The 20,651-nt window shown below is 39.2% G+C and overlaps 1 protein-coding gene across 1 annotated transcript in view; it reads right to left on the bottom strand.

Annotated features, from left to right (window-relative positions):
- The window catches only part of PKHD1L1 (PKHD1 like 1), a 157,156-nt gene that overhangs the window by 1,834 nt on the left and 134,671 nt on the right, over positions 1-20,651 (bottom strand). The window contains exons 72-77 of the mRNA XM_017512233.2: positions 19,860-19,995; positions 16,642-16,986; positions 12,377-12,528; positions 11,824-11,970; positions 11,281-11,434; positions 1,453-1,701 (exon numbers count right to left, since the gene is read on the bottom strand). Coding sequence (XP_017367722.1) covers positions 1,453-1,701; positions 11,281-11,434; positions 11,824-11,970; positions 12,377-12,528; positions 16,642-16,986; positions 19,860-19,995 — 1,183 coding nt within the window. The remainder of the gene's footprint in view (positions 1-1,452; positions 1,702-11,280; positions 11,435-11,823; positions 11,971-12,376; positions 12,529-16,641; positions 16,987-19,859; positions 19,996-20,651) is intronic.

Raw genomic sequence — 20,651 nt, 5'->3', positions numbered from 1 at the left:
AGGCAGTCTTCAATTCTGGTTTCAAGGCCTTTGATGTTGGTTATATTTTTTTCATGTAGTGAGAAATAGTTGAGGATTTGGGATTACTGTTAGCATTACGTAACCTAAATCTGACAGCAATATGGAGGCAAAAATGGCACTGGCATTAACTGAGATGGGGAAGCTGGAGAAGTGTGTTTGAAGATGATGATGAGGAATTCTGTGCTAAACATGTATAATTGCAGATGTTTTATTCCACTGCCATTTTTTCTTTGCTCCTATCATGTCTCTGTTCCTGAGTGCCTTTTCCCTCCCTCTCCAAATCTTATATATTTTATACAATCCTGACTTTCATGTGTTGATAATGCAATGACATGTGTAATCATCTCTAATCATATAGGAACCTCTCCTTTTTATTAATTTCTCTAATATTCAGTGTCTCTGTCTGCCTATCACTTCCAGTACTACTAGCATCTTTATTTTCCTTAGTGAAACTACACCTTCACCATTCTCAGTACCTTACCCGACGTGACCCAGGCCAAGCTAATTAGAACGCTATGGCCACAGTGATTGGTTCGGGAATGGGCATGTGACCCAAGCCAGGTCAATGACATAGCTTTGGGGCTTTTGCTGAACTGTTGGGAAAGAGGTTAGCTCTATCTGCATTGGCTGAGGGGCTGGTAGAGGATGATAGCGGGTACCTTTGTAATGAGGATTTGGGGTGATGAAGAGTCAGCCTGGGAGTGAAGCTAACACCAAAGAAAGTGGAGCTTATTAAAAAAGAGACAGATGTTCTGGAAGATATCATTTGAGTCTTTAGATCCAGCTGTTTGAGAAACCAGACAACTTCTGGACTTTTCAGCTAAGTGATCACTTTACTGTCTAATCAATTCAAGCTAAGAATCTGCATCCTGCAATTCAAAAAGAGTTCTGACATGACCTGCACTTTTACTTTTCCACTTTATGTATGTATGTATGTATGTATTATTTTTGAGATAGAGTCTCGCTCTGTCACCCAGGCTGGAGTGCAGTGGTGGGATCTCGGTTCACTGCAGCTTCTGCCTCCCAGGCTCAAGCGATTCTCCTGCCTCAGCTTGCTGAGCAGCTGGGATTACAGTTGCGCATCTCCATGCCTGGCTAATTTCTTTATTTTTAGTAGAGTCGGGGTTTTGTCATGTTGGCTAGGCTGGTCTCCAACTCCTGACCTCAAGCAATCCACCTGCCTCAGCCTCCCAAAATGCTGGGATTACAGGTGTGAGTCACTGTGCCCAGCCTTGTTTCACCACATTCTTAGAGACCAACATGTAGCGAATAACACTTTCTGTAGGTTGTCTTGTCTCTGCCATTGAGGCTGTTACTTTCTCTTTGTCCCCACAGTAATACCATGCACAAGAGCTGTGCACACAGCCTTTATCCAGTAAATACTGGTACTTCAATATGCGGAGAAATATTATCTTAATGAACTCTACTTACTTAAAGTTATATTCACAGTCGAAACTGCAGCCATAAATATTTCCAAGAGCCACATTCTTCCAATCAGACTGCTAATTACTACAGTCATTATCTGAGCAGAGGTACCCACAGTTGATGCTTTGCTGTTGCTGCTGCTGCTGCCACTGCTGCTGCTGCTGCTGCTAGAGACAGACTCTGCCTGCAGGCTGAAAGTTCTGGATTCTACCCGAGCAACATTATCCAGTATGAATTCAATCTTATAATTTTTACCTGGAAAAAAAAAGCATCATAGTGTTTGATTTTTTTTTTTACTTGTTTTCAAACAGTTCTAATTTGGTTTTCATTGACTGAAAAAACAGTATTTAGATCCTGATGAAATATTTTTGAAAGTTGAGTCAAATAAATTAGTTTAAGTACAGGCAAGTGTAGACAGGGTCTCAGAGTTAGATGAGTTCAATCTGCCCATTAACTGAACAGTGGCGAAGCTGGGTAGATTTTCTTTCTGCAGCAGCAATACCTGCTTCTTAGGGCCCCTTCCCAGTGCCCAGGACTGGGCAAAGGCTGTTGGAAATGGAAATGAGGGACAATAGGGAAGAGAGGTTAAGGCGTTGAATCTCAGTTTCATCCCTTCATACTTGACCTAGGAGTGGAGACGCATCGGTCTCAGTTGGGGGGGTGGGGATGGATACTGAACTTTTTATTTGAAAAATTTCAAACAAGAAAAGGGTTGAAAGAATAATGCAGCAAAAAAAATCATATGCCCTTTATTCATATTCAAAAAACTTCTACCATCTTTCACATTTGTTTGAAGTTAGATGCTATTTTTGTATTACAGGACTGTAACCCTTTCTCATTACTTCAGGTAGACATTTTAGAAACATTATTACTTGTGTTTAGAATGTAAAAAACTTCAAGAGCCCATCTAAATATTACTTAACCTCCAGGTTAAATCTTCCCAGAGTTTTTAACATGAGACAACTAACATATTTTCCTTGCTATCATTTCTTTTGGGTCTACTGCTATCATTAATAGTAGTCACCACACAGAATGGTGTTTCTAATACTTGTACAGCCCTGTAAGTTTTTACTCGTCTGTTTTCTCTATTATTTGTTTCCAAAAAAAGTCATTTCTGTTTTTTTTTGGAAGAGAATATAATTAGATTTTGATCATGTCTGTGGTTTCATGAACAATAGCAAGTCATTATATAACTTTCAGGATATATGGGTACTGTACTATAGAATTTTCTGTCACTGACAATTCCTGACAATGGTCTATTAAAATTTTTTTTCTTTTTTGCATTAAAAAAATCTGAATTTTGTGGCAGGTGAATTTTTTTATTAATTTTTTTGATGAGCAAATTATTTAGGGTAGTCCTTTTGATTTTCTCCTCCAGAAGTGTGAAGAAGCCCAAGCTAGCCTTATGGAAAGACCACATAGAGGAGAACTGAAGAACCCAGCCAAAATCCAGACTCAGGTCCATGGAGATATAACCTTGATAAAGCCATCTTAGCCAGCCCTAGCTAATAGAAATTCATAGCTGAAGCCCCAGATGTTGTGGAGCAGAGATGAGCCATCCCGGCCCAAATTTCTGACCCACACAATTGTGAACAAATCAAATTATTAGATTTGGGGCTGGTTTGTTACATAGCAATAGAAATGGAAAGAAACACTAAACATTACATAGGATGCTAAACAAATTATATTCCAAGTCTGTTAGCAATACCCTTTTTATTCAGAACTTTTTCCTCCCACCTGTTTCTCACCCAATTCTTCCATCACCATTTTCTGTGTTAGAAACCACAACCCATATCTCCTCTATCCAAGTACCCTGCTTTGCTCGTTATGTAGCTATATGTAGAAAAGGGGTGCTGTCCTGTCAGGCTGCAGTCTGATCAGCAAGGGGATTTCCTTCAGTGCAGTGACTGTGGGGGTAACCTGCTAGAAAGAGTCAGTGAAAGATGTTCTGTTAATTTTCTCACTAATGCTTTATTGTTATTATAATTTTACTGTGGTTAATCTACAAACTGACTAATTGATTTAAAAATAATGAAGAGATTCCTATACTTAAGAGACTTTCCTTATTGTACATAACCAGGGAGCTGAGATGCCACACTTGATGAAGAAAAGGGGAGAGGGAGAGGAAGAGGGGAGGGGAGAAGGAAATGGTAAAAGAGAGGACAGAGTGGGAAGTGAGAGAGGAAGGGAGGGAGTGGGGAGGGGAGAAGGAGATGGTAAGAGAGAGGACAGAGTGGGGAGGGAGAGAGGAAAGGAAGGAAGGAAGGGAGGGAGGGAGGGATGAAGAGTGGGGAGGGAGGGAGGGACAGCTGAAGAGCACTGGTTCTTTTCCATAGCAAGTAGGATAGACATTCCAGGAAGGGAGGGAGGGAAGAAGGGAAAGAGAAAGGCAGGGAGGGAAAGAGGGAGGAAGGGAGGGAGGGAGAGAGGAAGGGAGAGAGGGAGGGAGGGAGGGAAGAGAAANGGGAGGGAGGGAGGGAGGGAGGGAAGAGAAAGGGAGGGAGGGAGGGAGGAAGGAAGGAAGGAAGGAAGGAAGGAAGGAAGGAAGGACAGGTGAAGAGCACTTGTTCTTTTCCATAGCAAGAGAAATTGACACTCCAGGAAGGGAGGGAGGGAAGAAGAAAGGAAAGGAGGGAGGAAGGAATAGAGGGAGGGAGAGAGGAAGGAAGGAAGGAGTGACAGACGGACAGGTAAAGAGCACTGGTGCTTTTCCATAGCCAGTAAGATAGACACTCCAAGAATTCTGAAAGAAAACTTAATGTATAAAAGAAAAGTGCTTTAATTATTATTTTGTTGCCACAGTAAAATGCCAAAACCTATTTTAGTGTGTGCTCCAGTGATCCTGGGTACTTTTGAAACATTGTAGTTTGAAGACCTTGGTCACAAGGTTGGGTCTTTGCCACTGACCACTTATTGGGTCCACCCTCATGAGGAGGTAAGCAAACATCCTTTCAGTAGGGTTCTTGTCAGGTGTCTCATTTCCCATAAAAACATTCCATTTGGGCTGATAGTTAAAAGAAGTTAGTTCTGCTCTTAACCAGAAAGCAGTGGAACACTAGATACTTATCTAGGAGCACAACACTGAACTCATTGTCATTTAATTATCAAACATTAGGCTGAGATATTGCTGCTCAGTAGGCAGACTGGACATATCTGGTGTAGGGCACTACCAAAGCATGGAGAAACAAAACAATCAGGGTAAAAAAATTGATGGGGGTTCCTCTACATAGCCTTTTCAGAAGTTAAGGCCCCTAACTGTCTTTAAATGGGCCTGAGGTTGGAACAAACAACAATGGAGGCCTTTCTCAAATGCAAGCAGTTTATCCATTTCATTCCTTTAGATACTCTACATTTTATCACCAAGAGAGATCTGTTTGGGAATATATCATTCAGGCCCTAGTATGATGGTTTTTACCAATCAGAGTTGTGTCATCAACCTCTATGAAGATAGTATTTAAAAAACATAATTGTAGCAGTCATGGCTGTATTTACTGCACCGATGATGACGATATCACTTAATACAGATTAATTGTGCACACTTTGTCTGAGAAGTCACAGGAGACATTAGTTCTGTTCTCAGAGAATATTATTAATTTTCCACAGCAACTGGTCTGTTTATTTGATGGGTACTGTAAATTATGATAATATTCATTTTCTTTTTTGCCTTGGCTTTCCGAAAGACTACAGTCAACTTTCTAGCCCAACTCTGAACTCCTCCTTAAGGTATCAAAGTTATATGAGCCTATTTTTTCTTTTATTGAATTTGAAAATTTATATGTTAAAAAAAAAGAGGGGGTGTGTGGCCAAGATGGCCAAATAGGAACAGCTCCAGAACACAGTTCCCAGTGACAGCAAGGCAGAAGGTGAGTGATCTCCGTATTTCACCTGATGTACTGGGTTCATCTCTATGGGAATTGTTGGACACTGGGTGTAGATCAAGGAGTGCAATTTGCAGCAGGATGCGGCGATGCCTCACACAGGAAGTGCAACAAACTGGAGGATCCCCCTCCTAACCAACAGAGGCCATCAGGGGCTTTGCCAGCTACTCTGGCACTCCAGATCAGACACTGCACTTCTCCTGCAGTCTTTATGGCCCGCAGACCAGGAGACTCCCACCTGCCAGCTGACAAGTGCTGCATGTTTCCAGGATGACTGTTTCAGCTGGTGCCATGGGTTTCCAGCACAAAAACCCACACAAATCTGGGCAGCTGTTTTAACTGCCACCTGGAACACCTGGGAGACAGAGTTGCCCATTCACCTGAAAAAGAGGGGGCTGAAAGCAGGGAGTCAGGTGGTCTGGCTCAGTGGATCCCACCCCAACAAAGACCAGCAATCTGAAATGCACTGGCTTGAGTTTCACAGCCAGCGCAGCAGTTTGAGCTTGACAGGGGATGGTCGCTCTGTGGGGGAAGGGCGTCTGCCATTACTGAGGCAGTCCGCCATTACCGAGGCAGTCCACCATTACCGAGGCAACCCTCCATTACCAAGGCATTCTGCCATTACTGAGGCAGTCCGCCATTACCGAGGCAGTTCTAACTTTACCTATGTAAACAAAACCCCAAGGAATTTTACATAGCAGTTGGGCCCCAGCAGCTCAGCAACACCCCTGCAGGCAGACTGTGACTAGACACCCTCCTTGCTGGGCAAGGCATCTCTGAAAAAAGGCAGCAGCACGTCAGGGACTTATAAATAAAGTCCCACCTTCCTGGGACAGAGCACCTGGGAAAAGAGGTATTTGTGAGTTCTGCTGCAGCAGACTTAAACATCCCTGCCCAGCAGCTCTGAACAGAACAACGGAGCTCCCAGCACAGCACTGGAGCTTCGATAAAGGGCTGACTGCCTCCTCAAGTGGCTCCCTGATCCCCATATATCCAAAGAGGCACCTCATAAAGGAAAGCTCTGGCTGACATCTGGCAGGTACTCTTCTGGGATGAAGATACCAGAAGCAGGAACACGCAGCAGCCTTTACTGTTCTGTAGCCCACATGGGTGATTCCCAGGCAAGCAGAGTCTGGAGTGGACCTCCAGCAGTCCTGCAGCAGATGGACCTGACTGTTAGAAGGAAAACTAAAAACAGAAAGAAACAGCTTCAATATCAACAGAAGGGACGTCCACTCAGAGAGGCCATCTGAAAGTCACCAACTTCAAAGACCAAAGGTAGATAAATCCATGAAGATGGGAAGAAACGAGCACAAAAAGGATGAAATCACCAAAATCCAGAATGCCTCTTTTCCTCCAAGGAATCACAACTCTTCACCAGCAAGGAAACAAAACTGGATGGAAAATGAGTTTGATGAGTTGACAGAAGCAGGCTTCAGAAGATGGGTAATAACAAACTCCTCTGAACTAAAGGAATATGTTTTAACCCAATGCAAAGAAACTAAGAACCTTGAAAAAAGGTTAAATGAAATGCTAACTCGAATAACCAGCTTAGAGAAGAATACAAACAGCTTGATAGATCTGAAAAACACAGCATGAGAACTTCGTGAAGCATACACAAGTTTCAATAGCCAAATCAATCAAGCAGAAGAAAGGATATCAGAGATTGAAGATCAACTCAATGAAATAAAATGAGAAGGCAATATTAAAGAAAAAAGAGTGAAAAGAAATGAACGAAGCCTCCAAGAACTATGGGATTATGTGAAAAGACCTAATCTACATTTGATCGGTGTACCTGAATATGACGGGGAGAATGAATCCAAGCTGGAAAACACTCTTCAGGATATTATCCCGGAGAATTTCCCCAACCTAGCAAGGCAGGGCAACATTCAAATACAGGAAATACAGAGAACACTACGAAGATATTCCTCAAGAAGAGCAACTCCAAGGCACATAATCATCAGATTCACCAGAGTTGAAATGAAGGAAAAAATGCTAAGTGCAGCCAGAGAGAAATATTGGGTTACCCACAAAGGGAATCCCATCAAACCCACAGTGGATCTCCTGATAGAAACCCTACAAGTCAGAAGAGAGTGGGGGTCAATATTCAACATCCTTAAAGACAAGAATTTTCAACACAGAATTTTACATCCAGCCAAACTAAGCTTCATAAGTGAAGGAGGAATAAAATCCTTTACAGACAAGCAGTTGCTGAGAGATTTTGTCACCACCAGGCCTGCCTTGCAAGATCTCCTGAAGGAAGCACTAAACATAGAAAGAAACAACCAGTATCAGCCACTGCAAAAGCATACCAAATGGTAAAGACCATCAACTCAATGAAGAAACTGTTTCAACTAATGGGCAAAGAAACCAGCTAGTATCAATATGGCAGGATCAAATTAACATATAACAATATTAACCTTAAATGTACATGGGCTAAATGCCCCAATCAAAAGACACAGACTGACAAATTGGATAAAAAGTCCAGCCCCATCGGTGTGCTGTATTCAGGAGACCCATCTCATGTGCAAAGACACACACAGACTAAAAATAAAAGGATGAAGAAAGATTTGCCAAGCAAATGGAAGGCCAAAAAAAGCAAGGGTTGCAATCCTACTCTCTGATAAAACAGACTTTAAACCAACAAAGATCAAAAGAGACAAGGGCATGACATAATAGTAAAAGGATCAATGCAACAAGAAGAGCTAACTATCTTAAATATATACACATCCAATACAGGAGCACCTAGTTACATAAAGCAAGTTCTTAATGACCTACAAAGAGATTTAGACTCCCACACAATAATAGCGGGAGACTTTAACACTCCACTGTCAATATTAGACAGATTGACCAGACAGAAAATTAACAAGGAATCCAGGACTTGAACTCAAATCTGGACCAAGCAGGCCTAACAGACATCTAAAGAACTCTCCACCCCAAGTCCGCAGAATATACATTCTTCTGAGCACCACATCACACTTACTCTAAAACTGACCACATAATTGGAAGTAAATCACTTCTCAGCAAATGCAAAAGAACAGAAATCATAACAACCAGTCTCTCAGACCATAGTGCAATCAAATTAGAACTCAGGATTAAGAAACTCACTCAAAATTGTACAACTGAACAACCTGCTCTTGGAGGACTACTGGATAAATAAAGAAATGAAGGAAGAAATAAAGATGTTCTTTGAAACCAATGAGAACAAAGCCACAACACATCAGAATCTCTGGGACACATTTAAAGCAGTGTCCAGAGGGAAATTTATAGCACTAAATGCCCATATGATAAGCGAGGAAAGATCTAAAATCAACACCCTATTGTCAAAATTAAAAGAGCTAGAGGAGCTAGATCAAACAAATTCAAAAGCCAGCAGAAGACAAGAAATAACTAAGATCAGAGCAGAATGAAGGAGATAGAGACACAAAAATCACTTCAAAAAAATCAATAAATCCAGGAGCTGGTTTTTTGAAAAGATCAACAAAATAGACCACTAGCCAGACTAATAAAAAAGAAAACAGATAAGAATCAAATAGATGCAATAAAAAATGATAAAGGGGATATCACCACCAATTCCACAGAAATACAAACTACCATCAGAGATTACTACAAACAACTCTATGCACATAAACCAGTAAATCTAGAAGAAATGGATAAATTCTTGGACATTTACACCCTCCCAATACTAAACCAGGAAGAAATTGAATCCCTGAATAGACCAATAACCAGGTCTGAAATAGAGGCAGCAATTAATAGCCTACCAACCAAAAAATGTCCAGGTCCAGAAGGGTTCACAGCTAAATTCTAGCAGATGTACAAAGAGAAGCTGGTACCATTCCTTCTGAAATTATTCCAAATAATTAAAGAAAACTCATTTTATGAGAACAACATCATCCTGATACCAAAACCTGGCAGAGATATAACTAAAAATGAAAATTTCAGGCCAATATCCATGATGAATATCTATGCAGAAATCTTCAATAAAATACTGGCAAACCAAGTGCAACAGCACATCAAAAAGCTTATCCATCACAATCAAGTAGGCTTCAGCCTGGTTCAACATATGCAAATCTATAAACGTAATCAATCACATAAACAGAACCAAAGAAAAAAAACATGGTTATCTCAATAGATGCAGAGAGGGCCTTTGACAAAATTCAACAGTCCTTTATCTTAACAAACTAGGTATTGATGGAACATATCTCAAAATAATAAAATCTATTTATTACAAACCCTCAACCAATATCATACTGAATGGGCAAAAACTGGAAGCATTCCCTTTGAAAACTGGCACTAGGCAAGGGTGCCCATTCTCACCATTCCTATTCAACATAGTATTGGAAGTTCTAGCCAGAAGAATCAGGCAAGAAAAAGAAATAAAGGGTATTCAATTGGAAAACGGGGAAGTCAAATTGTCTCTATTTGCAGATGACATGATTGTATATTTAGAAGACCCCATCATCTCAGCCCAAAATCTCGTTAAGCTGATAAGCAACTTCAGCAGAGTTTTAGGATACAAAATCAATGTGCAAAAATCACAAGTATTCCTATACACCAGTAACAGGTAAACAGAGAGCCAAATCATGAGCAAACTCCCATTCACAATTGCTACAAAGAGAATAAAATACCTATGATACAACTAACAAAGGATGTGAAGGACCTCTTCAAGGAGAACTACAAACCACTGCTCAAGGAAATTAGAGAGGACATAAACAGATGGAAAAACATTCCACACTCATGGTTAGGAAGAATCAATACTGTGAAAATGGCCATACTGCCCAAAGTAATTTGTAGATTCAATGCTAGCCCCATCAAACTACCATTGACCTTCTTCACATAACTGGAAAAAACCATCTTAAACTTCACATGGAACCAAAAGAGAGCCTGCATAGCCAAAACAAACCAAAAATGCCTATTAAAGATAGACTGGATAAAGATAATGTGGCATATATACACCATGAAATACTATGCAGTCATAAAAAAGGATGAGTTCATGTCCTTTGCAGGAACATGGATGAATCTGGAAACCATAATTCTCAGCAAACTGACACAAGAACAGAAAACCAAACACCACATGTTCTTACTCATAAGTGGGTGTTGCACAATGAGAACACATGGACACACAGAGGGGAGCATCACACACTGGGGTCTGTTGGGGGTTAGGGGGTTTGGGGAGGGATAGCCGGGAGTAGGGAGATTGGGGGGAATAACAGGAGAAATACCTAATGTAGGTGATGGGGGGACGGAGGCAGCAAACCACCATGGCTGTGTATACCTATGTAACAATCCTGCAAGATCTGCACATGTACCCCAGAACTTAAAGTAAAATAAAAAAAAGAAGGAAAAAAGAGAAAATCCATGTTATTTTTTCTTACTATAAATGTAATACATCTTTAGTGAGCAAATTTAGAAAAGTATACAAATGGATAACATAAATCATGACATAATTTTGATTTCCTTAATTAATTTCTATTTATTTCACATATTAAATCTTTTTTTGGTGGTGGGACAGAGTCTCGCTCTGGTGCCCAGGCTGGAGTGCAGTGATGCGATCTTGGCTCACTGCAACCTCAGCCTCCTGGGTTCAAGCAATTCTCCTGCCTCAGCCTCCTGAGTAGCTGGGACTACAGGCACATGCCACCATGCGCAGGTATTTTTGTATTTTTAGTACAGACTGTGTTTCACCATGTTGGCCAGGATGTTATCGATTTCCTGACCTCATGATCCACCCTCCTCAGCCTCCCAAAGTGGTAAGATTATAGGCTAGGATTACAGGCCCAGCCATTAAATCTACTTTAAGCTAGATTAAATATTTTCTGAAACAAGGCAAAATATAGCATTCTGATTTCTATAATTTAATGACCAGAGTTTTATAGAATGCTTTGTTCATCAAAAGAACATTATAATTATCTCTATTTATGGATATATATGTGAAGATCCAAAATAGTGCACACACCTGTTCTAAAGGGAGTAAGGTCTGTGTAGTTGGCCCAACAGCTGCTAAATGGAATTGTTGTATTTCCACTAAGGCCACTGACTTGGTTATTATTGCAGTCCTTGAGTATGGCCCTCAAAGTTAGTGCAGTAATTCCAACTGATACACAGTTACCCTTAAAAAAAAAAAAAAAAAAATAAAAAAAAAATTAATTAAAAAAAAAAAAAAAAAAAAAAAGGAGAGAATTATAACAATTGCCTTATTTTCACTCTTTTAAAAATATATGCAAAACTTTATTTTCAAAAATGCGTCATTATAAATTGAAAATCTGAAGAAGCTCCTTATTCTACACTAAGAGTTCATAAATCTGAGCAGCAGCAGCAGTTCATTTAACATGAACATTTTAAGACAGTACAAGATGGTCTATTTAGATATTAGTCCAACTTCTAAAGGGGCTATGTGATTCTCAGGTGGCCAGCACACCAGGATGAATGAAACTGGCTCACCCTCCAGAATTTAAAGCTTAATTCCTTCACTTAAATAAAATTTTGAGTTATGGCTTACGTCAGAATCTGTTGCCTTTACCGAAGGCTGCTGAGGAAACGGCTGTCCCGGCTGTGCTGCCACCGGCTGAGTGATCACTGAGAGTGAGGACACTAAGGCGACGTGGTGAACAGGAAATGCAGACCTTTCAACTGGCTGGGCGGTTACCTGTGAATGGAAAAGTGATGAACCAGTTTCTGCATGATAAACTACACTCGGCAGCAGACTCATTTTAGCCAGGCTGAGTGTAATATATTCATTATTTATTTTTAAATATGATCTATATGTAAAATTAATATTATTACAATGTTTCCTCCATTAAATTTATGAAGCATTGTTATAAATATGCAAAACAAGGCAAATTTGGAGCCAATACACAATTTTTGGAAGACATGCTCCTTTGTTCAGACAACTTTATTATCATTTTAGCGAGCCTATAAAAAGTCAACAATAAATAATAAAGACATGCCTTCCAAATTATTGTCTTGACATAGAAACAGAGTTAAAAGAAGAAATAAGTAATGATATTTTAAGTAGCAAAAACGCATTTTTTTTTCTATTTGCATTTTCTTACCTTAATCCAGCCAGAGTCACTTGGGCTGGGGAGGGGATTAGTAATAGACATGGAAGAAATATTAAATCCAAGGATGCGACTGATTTTTCCTAATATTACAGCTTGTCCAAGAGAACCAGCAGTTTCCTGGAGTTCAGATATTTGCATCTGACCTGTGGGGAAACAGTATTATGACATTTGGATTATAAAAGTATTGAATTGTGAGAACACATGAGAGTTTTTCACTTTAGCTTTCTTTGCATTGCTCCAACACATTATAGAAGTCCAAGGCTTTCTAATCTTACCTGAGCAAAACACAACAGTCATGTTAATGAGGATAGGAAAATGAAGAACTCAGGAGAATATATTTTAAGTTTGAATTAAATGAAAAACAAAGGTAGATAAAACAGATACAAGAAAAATGAATGAAAACATAGTGGAAGAATATATGTCTCTAAATTTAAAACTTTCTCAAGTCAATCTTTGTTTACCAATGTAGCATTATCATACATTTCTATCGTGTGTCATTTTAAAAAATAAGAGTTTTAATTTTGGAATGGAAGGATAGTTAGAATCTATCATATTATGAGTATGTATTAATGTATTAGTTGCTAAAGTTATTGAGTTACTAACCAGTTGTTACTTGCTTTGAACATTTGACAATTTTCAGTTACTTTTAACATTACATATAGTTTCTGTTCCCTTTTTCTAGCATGGCAGGTCTGGGATTTCCTCTTAAACCTTCTGCCCCTATATTGGTCCTTACCTTAAAAAGTGATACCTTGATGCATCATATTCCTTTTTTCAGAAGCCTGGTAGTTTTGCTAAATCCTTTCTCCTTCAACTCTCCACTGTACCACATCTAATTCATTATCAATTTCTAACACTCTCTGTCCCTGCTGTTAAAATCCTAGTTAAAGCCACATCAGCAGGATTATTAAAACCACTTTTAAACTGGCTCTGTGGAGTCAGACTGGTATTTTAAGAAACAACTGTAAACCAGGATAATATTTTAGTGTATTGCAGGCCTTGCTAACCCCTTGTACTTTCTATATCCAGAATCATACCTTGAGGACTCAAATCACTGAGTTTCTTCCATTCTTGGTAAGCCATAAAGCTCAGAGTGATCAGGAAGAAGGAGGTAAAGTCTTGGGCCAGCAGGTATGACATGACACTGTGAACTCCGCAGTCCTAAGGCATTTCAGTCCTTTTCAGTTTAAAAGGTCACTTTTGGATGATGCGGACTCTTTTGGGAAAAGGCTCAGTCTTTCAGATTCCTCCCTCTCCTCATACTCCCTCCAGAAACAGCCTTCTCCAAGAAGGCACCCCAAGCCTGAGGGCTTGTTTATCTAGCTGTAGCAGTAATAGTTCATGTCTGTACACTACTATTACTACTTTGTCTTCACTGGATTTTGGCACAGAATGGCAGGACTGATCCGGTCTGCACTAACAGGTTCTTGCTGACTGTTAGACATGTGATGGCACTCCTTTCTGCTGATTGCCTCGAGAAACCAAAGACCTTAATTTGAAGGCCTCTTATTCCTGACTCCAGGACTCTGCTCAGAAATGCCTTAATATATAGGTGACCCCTTTCTAGGTCATCTGTGAATTTCTGGATATCCTAATACTATATAAAAGCTACAAGGCGCTGGGAGAACAACTACATGAACATCTTTCTTGCCACTTCTCAACATTTTGTTGTGATTCACCAAGTTGTAGGGTTCTCCTTCAGACTTGAAACCCTATCCCAGTCTATGTTTGGAAAACATGCCATTAGCCTGTCCCTCCCACCATCCCTAACTTCCACATTCTTCAATGGTTCTATACCTGTCTGGATATATCTTTTTTTTTTCCCCATTTATTTATTTTATTGCATTTTAGGTTTTGGGGTACATGTGAAGAACATGCAAAATTGTTGCATAGGAACACACGTGGCAGTGTGATTTGCTGCCTTCCTCCCCATCACCTACATCTGGCATTTCTCCCCTTGCTATCTCTCCCCAGCTTCCCACCCCCCACCGTCCCTCCCCTATTTCCCCCCAACTGACCCCAGTGTGTAGTGCTCCCCTCCCTGTGTCCATGTGTTCTCATTGTTCAACACCCGCCTATGAGTGAGAACATGCGGTGTTTGATCTTCTGCTCTTCTGTCAATTTGCTGAGAATGATGGTTTCCAGGTTCATCCATGTCCCTACAAAGGACCCAAACTCATCGTTTTTGATGGCTGCATAATATTCCATGGTGTATATGTGCCACATTTTCCCTATCCAGTCTATCGTGCAGCACTGTTTACAATAGCAAAGACCTGTCTGGATATATCTAACAAGCTAAAACTGCTTTAAGTGTATGGGCGTAGGAGGGATTATATCTGGAAATGTATGTCACATGTAGAAAATAAATCCCAGTCTCTTTGGATATCTAGTGGCTAGTGTGATAATTTTGGACCTCATGACATGTAAGGGCTCACAAGGGATTTCTAAGAGTAGGTGAGTAATCTGTATGTGTGCCATGGGCCCTCTACAACTCCTAGACTAAAGTAACAGGCAAAGTCATGCTAAGTCCAAACCCTGAGCCTGTAAGTCCAAGTGAGTACAGAACTGATGAAGAAAAGTTAACTATGACTCTGGGCAGAGAACATCATGGGAGATCTGGTTGCAACACAAGCCTGTGCTTCCTACGCTTTTCCAACCGAGAGTTTATAAACACCTCCCTCCACACAGGCAAGCCTTCCCACAGACGTATCCCCCAGTGGAAGAAACTTCTGTCTGCTTAGCTGGTAGAATTCCAGAGTGAGAATGTAGTAGGTGCATAGGGTCAATGCCTAGAAACAAACCTCCTGGGAAAATGAGTGAAGATCGCTAGTGGCATAAAGTGAGAGCTTCACCTGGTACCCAGGTTTACACAGAGCCAGGGAGTATAATAATAAAGTGACTGAACACAGGTAGATAGGGTAGATCCAAACTTAGTGGAACTGCAGTATATACAAGTCTGGAGGCTCTCTTTAGGAAAAGGAATGCAGAAAAATCGTACTTTTGTAGTGTTCACAGTAACATTCAATGATTTGACCACATTATGAAGACCTCTCCTAGGGCACTGAAAGTGAAAGCGCCTCCCAGAACTTGTATCAGTGAGGGGGCTTATAGCTTAAGCTTCATTAGCTGGATGGTAGATCTTCCTCTGACAGATAACTGCCTCTCCTATTCTTGGGGAGGGGTAGGTCAGAGTACTTGTGCTTGACCACTGAAGACAAAGGCATGATTGCAGATTAGCAGCAGGGGATGCTATTGCTTGCCAGAAGACCAGGAAAGTTCAGTAGCACCTCAAGAGATGCATATGTAGAACAGAGAAGATGACCCACTCTGTAGCAGAGGCTGTGAAGACAAGACCATAACATGAGGACAGAGGCCAGGACAGCCCGTTAGTATTCAGACCCCAACTTGAAAGGAGCAGATGGAAAGAAAGAAAATTTGAAGAGCTGAACATTTACCCAAGTGCCTAAACTGAGTTGTCCTAAGGAAATGATTTAAGCCGGCAGAGATATCTCTGATGGGACAATTGAGCTTATCTTTTATCTTCGATAAAAAATAGGAAGTGAGGGACAGAGGGAGGGGATGATGGCTGGTGAGGACGATTAGCTCAATCATAGGAAATAAAGACAGATTATGTTTTTGCACATCTGCCCTTGCTAGAGTGAATCTGTGACTTTACTGTGGGAAGTCTAATCCACCGCGCCAATGCTCAGAATATCCAAGAATATCTCCTTTTTTTCTTAAGAAAACATCCACAGTCCTTCTTTTAAATTCCAAAGCTCTCCATGTCTAGCACCTGTCTACCCCTCGGCTTCACCTCCAGCTGCTTCTCCTTCCTGGCTCCTTCTACTCCAGAGCAATTGGACCTGTTTCCTCTCTTCAAATGCACCAAACTCTCACCAGCAATTTCCATAGCCTTGAACACCTTTTCCTCTGTCTTTTCATTGACTATTTTCATCCTTAATCCCTTATCTATAAGGTCACTTGCTTAGGTAGGTCTTCCCAGATCTTTTTATATTAGGTCAAATTCTTTTGTTGAATATACTAATCACCACAATAACAAAACAGAGGCTCATATTCCTTCCAATTCCAAAAGAGTTTCGTATTATAGGAGCAAAGAAGGAAAAAGGGTCTCTAGGTGCTTAGAGGGTTCAGGATGTGGGGTTGATGAGGCCTGGCTCATCAGGACCTGATCAGGTTATTTATGGATGTAGATTTGGTAATTACATTCTTCCCTCTCAAACACCTGTTATTCATACCTGTGGTGCCATTGTTTAAGAACTGAATAGGAGGGTCTCCAATCTCTATTTCAATTATAAATCCCATGGATCTCTTCCTCCGCAGACTCTTCTCTCTTATCATTTTGCTGATACGGATTTTGTCACTTGGTATCTTTAGAAACAAGGCAAGATTTCTAACAAGATTGTGAGAGGTATAAAAGTCATCTTCTGTTACAGCAGGTAATTGGAAAGAAACAAATATCACTGTGGCAGTGTGGATTTCAACAGGTATAGTTCCTTTAACCAAAAGATAAAGCAGCTGGTAGGTTCTATCAAAGTAGTTTTCACCAAGGACAGTGGAATCCAGGTTAGGAAGGAATTGGTCTATGAAGGAAAAAAGCCAGAACAGCACAGCTAAGTGTTTTATATGATCATAGTCAACATGCATTACTTAATGTTTGTTTGAATTTAGAAAATCCTCAAAAATTCAACTTTATCATTGTTTCATAAGAAAGCATACCTATTAAAAACCAAAACACTTACAGAACTGACTTGAGAAATTGAAGCCACTCCTCTAAAAAATACCACAATCATTACACATTAAGTTTGTTTTAAAAAATAATCAGCTATATAGACACAGTATAAATGAGAAACAAATTGAGTTATGGTCCCAGGAGCCTATACTGTACTTGAAACACTATTCACATGCTCATAGTTTTAAAGCCTTGACTGAAGGCATTTGGTAATTTCAAAATATAAATTTAACTTTACTAGCCATCTAATTTATGCAGTGCTATATGCCAACTCTTAAAAGAGCATTTACAATTCAGTGTTTCTATTTTAACTAAGGTCAAAACTGTGTAATAAAAATGAAGTATATATTAAAACATCTCAGAAGAATCTTATACCATCTAAACCGGCTTACATTTCAGCCTGAAAAATCTTTAGTTAATGCAAAACAAATTCTGCTAGGGAACTGAATTTTACAAAAGTGATTGAGATCATTATAATAAATGAATATATATATATCATTTTTATGGCAGAGTATCAACAATGCCTAAGAGCTAATAAATCCACTAACACATATTGAGCCTAGACAAATGCTGAATTGTGTAATAGTGGTGGAATGAGATATGCAGCTTCTTACCACATTTCACTGTGAGACTCTCTAGGAAAAATAAAATTTTAGGAAGAAGAGGGATTTCACAGTAATGAAAGGAGCAGAGACCAAGATAATAAAACATTTGGGAAACCTCCAGAATATGTACAGGTTCATAACAAAGAGATATTATTTTGCATTCCAAATGCCAAAGCAAAAGTTCACTTGAAAGCAACACTGTTTCACAAAAATACCACCACTTCTACCATAACACACATATTTATCTGTAAATATAAATAGGGCAGTGGTGGAATTGTTTTCCAGCTCTTCAGCACCTGCATAATCAAATCTTTACATTACGTTATGCCTATGGAGAACAAAATAATATCCCTGTGTTATGGGATCTATACATATTTTGGGGTTTTAAAAATGTTTTATTATTATCTGCTCTGCTTTTCTCATTACTGTAAAATTCCTTCCTCTTTCTAAAATTTTAATTTCTTTTTTCTAATGAGCCTCACAACGAAATGTGGTAGGAAGCTAAATGTCCTATTCCACTACTAATTACACAATTCAGCATTTATCTGGGCTCAATATGTGTTAATGGAACGATCTGCCTCTGAAGGTAGCTTCTACTTTCCGGGCTCTGAATGACATAGTGCCCAGTACCATATGTGTTATTTGAAAAGAGTGAAAATGTTATTAAAATTAAGCTATAAATGTCATTTTATTCATGACAGTTATTTATATATAAAAAGTAGTAATGCTGATTCTCTTAATTTAAAAGGAGGCAATATAGCATAATGGTTAAGTGCATGGGTTTGAGAGCTAGACTGCTTTTGAGTCTTTGCTGTGTGCCATACAAGCTTGAGACTCCTATGGACTGGATTGTGTCCCCAGATTCCACCTGTTGAAGCCCTAACCTTCAAGATGATGATATTTGGAGATGAGAGCCTTTGGGAGGAAATAGGGTTTAGATGCAATTGTGAAGGGGGAGACCTCATGATGGAATTAGTGCCCTTATAAAAAGAGACACCAGAGAGCTTGCTTGCACTCTCTCAGCCACGTGAGGACACAGGAAGAAAGTGGCCATCTGCAAACCAAGCAAAGAACCCTCAGCAGAACATGACCATGTGGCACCCTGATCTCAGACTTTCAGAGATCCAGAGAAAATAAATTTCTGTTGCTTGAGCCATTCAATCTGTGGTATTTTGTTATGACAGACTGAACTAAGACCACTGTCTTGCCAAATTACCTCCTATGCTTCAATTTGCTCATCTGTGCTTACCTCATAGAGTTACTATGGTGTAGTAACAGTGAGTTATATATAAAGCATGTATACCAGTGCCTGACATATAGTAATGTCTCTGGAAACATTCATGTTTATTAGCATTCATGTTATTAGTAGGAATCGGACTTATTCTATAAATGGTACAGCATACAGATTACCCATTCATACTCTCAAGTCTAGCTTATATTATGATCTACTACACACAGCCATATAATGGTTAGCTAAGATTGTGGATCACATCAAAATATGAGGATAAGTAGCCATGTGAAATGGAATGTTTGCTATTGGCCTCATTAGAACCTGTTCAACAAAAAGATTTACATAAGCAGAGATAAATCCTGGTTTTACAAATATCAGTTAATGAATAAGTTTATTCTCTTCCATATGTTTCATTTAAATCAAGAGTTAATTTTTATCATATTTACTTCACAGCCTTTAGTTGACGTTATACTAGCTTTCTTAGCAATAATTCTTATGACTGCCAATTAATTTAGGCTCTAACCTCTATGAAATAGAAGTAAAGCCAAGATAAGGTGAAAATTTTAAGCAAAATGTCTTCTGGACATAGGAATGACTGATCTCAATGTATGTAGAATGAAAGCTTTCTTAGGAAGCAAAAAATGTCCATGATAAACAAAAACTCATATATGCATGTGCACAGATAAGAACGTTCCATCTGGAGTGATCTTTCAGGACACTCATGTTACAAAGAAACACCTCTTAGTATTTGGTGGACTGTGGCTAAAAACTTATTTTCTTCTGTGTCATCAATAGATAAGAAATTAACAACATTAATAATAAGACATTTAAAATGTTATAATAAATAAGTACACATTCCATGTGTACTGCTCTTTGCTGAGAAAATACCTTTGTACAGAAGTGTATTAAGTTCACAGTGTTTCTGCTGGGCATTCCATATTGTATTTTTTGGACAGACCAATGAGTTGTTCACATAGACATCCAAACGTTGAAGTGTGGAAAAGAAAATTCCTACTAGAACAGCCTATTTAAGAAAAAAGGAAGTTTTGTTTTAAGAAAGCAACAAAGTAGAATATCTAGAATTTAGCACTTAAACTGTCCTTCAATTATGTATTCTTTCTGCAAAATATTAAAACTAAGTTTTATGGATTTGGGATAAGTGATGAACTAAAATTTTAAAACGAGCTTACATTCAACCATTCATACAGATAGTACAAATCAACCCCTAATTGACGATTGTCAGTAGAAAAGTATAATCAGAGAAATTATTAGAGGAGTATCTCTAAGTTTTAAAAAAAGGCTCATTTAAAAGACAACAAAGTACAAAACAGGCTTTCAATACCAGGAGCAGGGAAAGGGGGACTTAGCAGTGCTCTGTATAATGTAACCACACAAAATTAGATACTTAAGGTTAGGGGAAAAAAATGCTTATCTCTGAGAAAAATTTGGTAGAAAGACTAATAAAACTCAGTCAAACCAACTGTCCTCTCTGATTCAATTTTATTCATTTTCCATGTTTATATTGCTTACATTTCATGTTATCAGCTATGATCATAAAGAGACTGGTTTTCCAAGAACAGGGAAGGATTAATAGAGTTTAATAAGCTATACATAGTTTTGGAATCTTCTTTTGATATTGTCTTCAGAGGCTCAGAATATTAACAGTCACATTAGTTTGTA

The sequence above is a fragment of the Cebus imitator genome, unplaced genomic scaffold (assembly GCF_001604975.1).
Source record: "Cebus imitator isolate Cc_AM_T3 unplaced genomic scaffold, Cebus_imitator-1.0 Scaffold465, whole genome shotgun sequence".
Classification (NCBI taxonomy): Eukaryota; Metazoa; Chordata; class Mammalia; order Primates; family Cebidae; genus Cebus; species Cebus imitator.
Note: the sequence above shows the minus strand (reverse complement) of the source record. Positions and strands in the feature narration are given on the sequence as shown.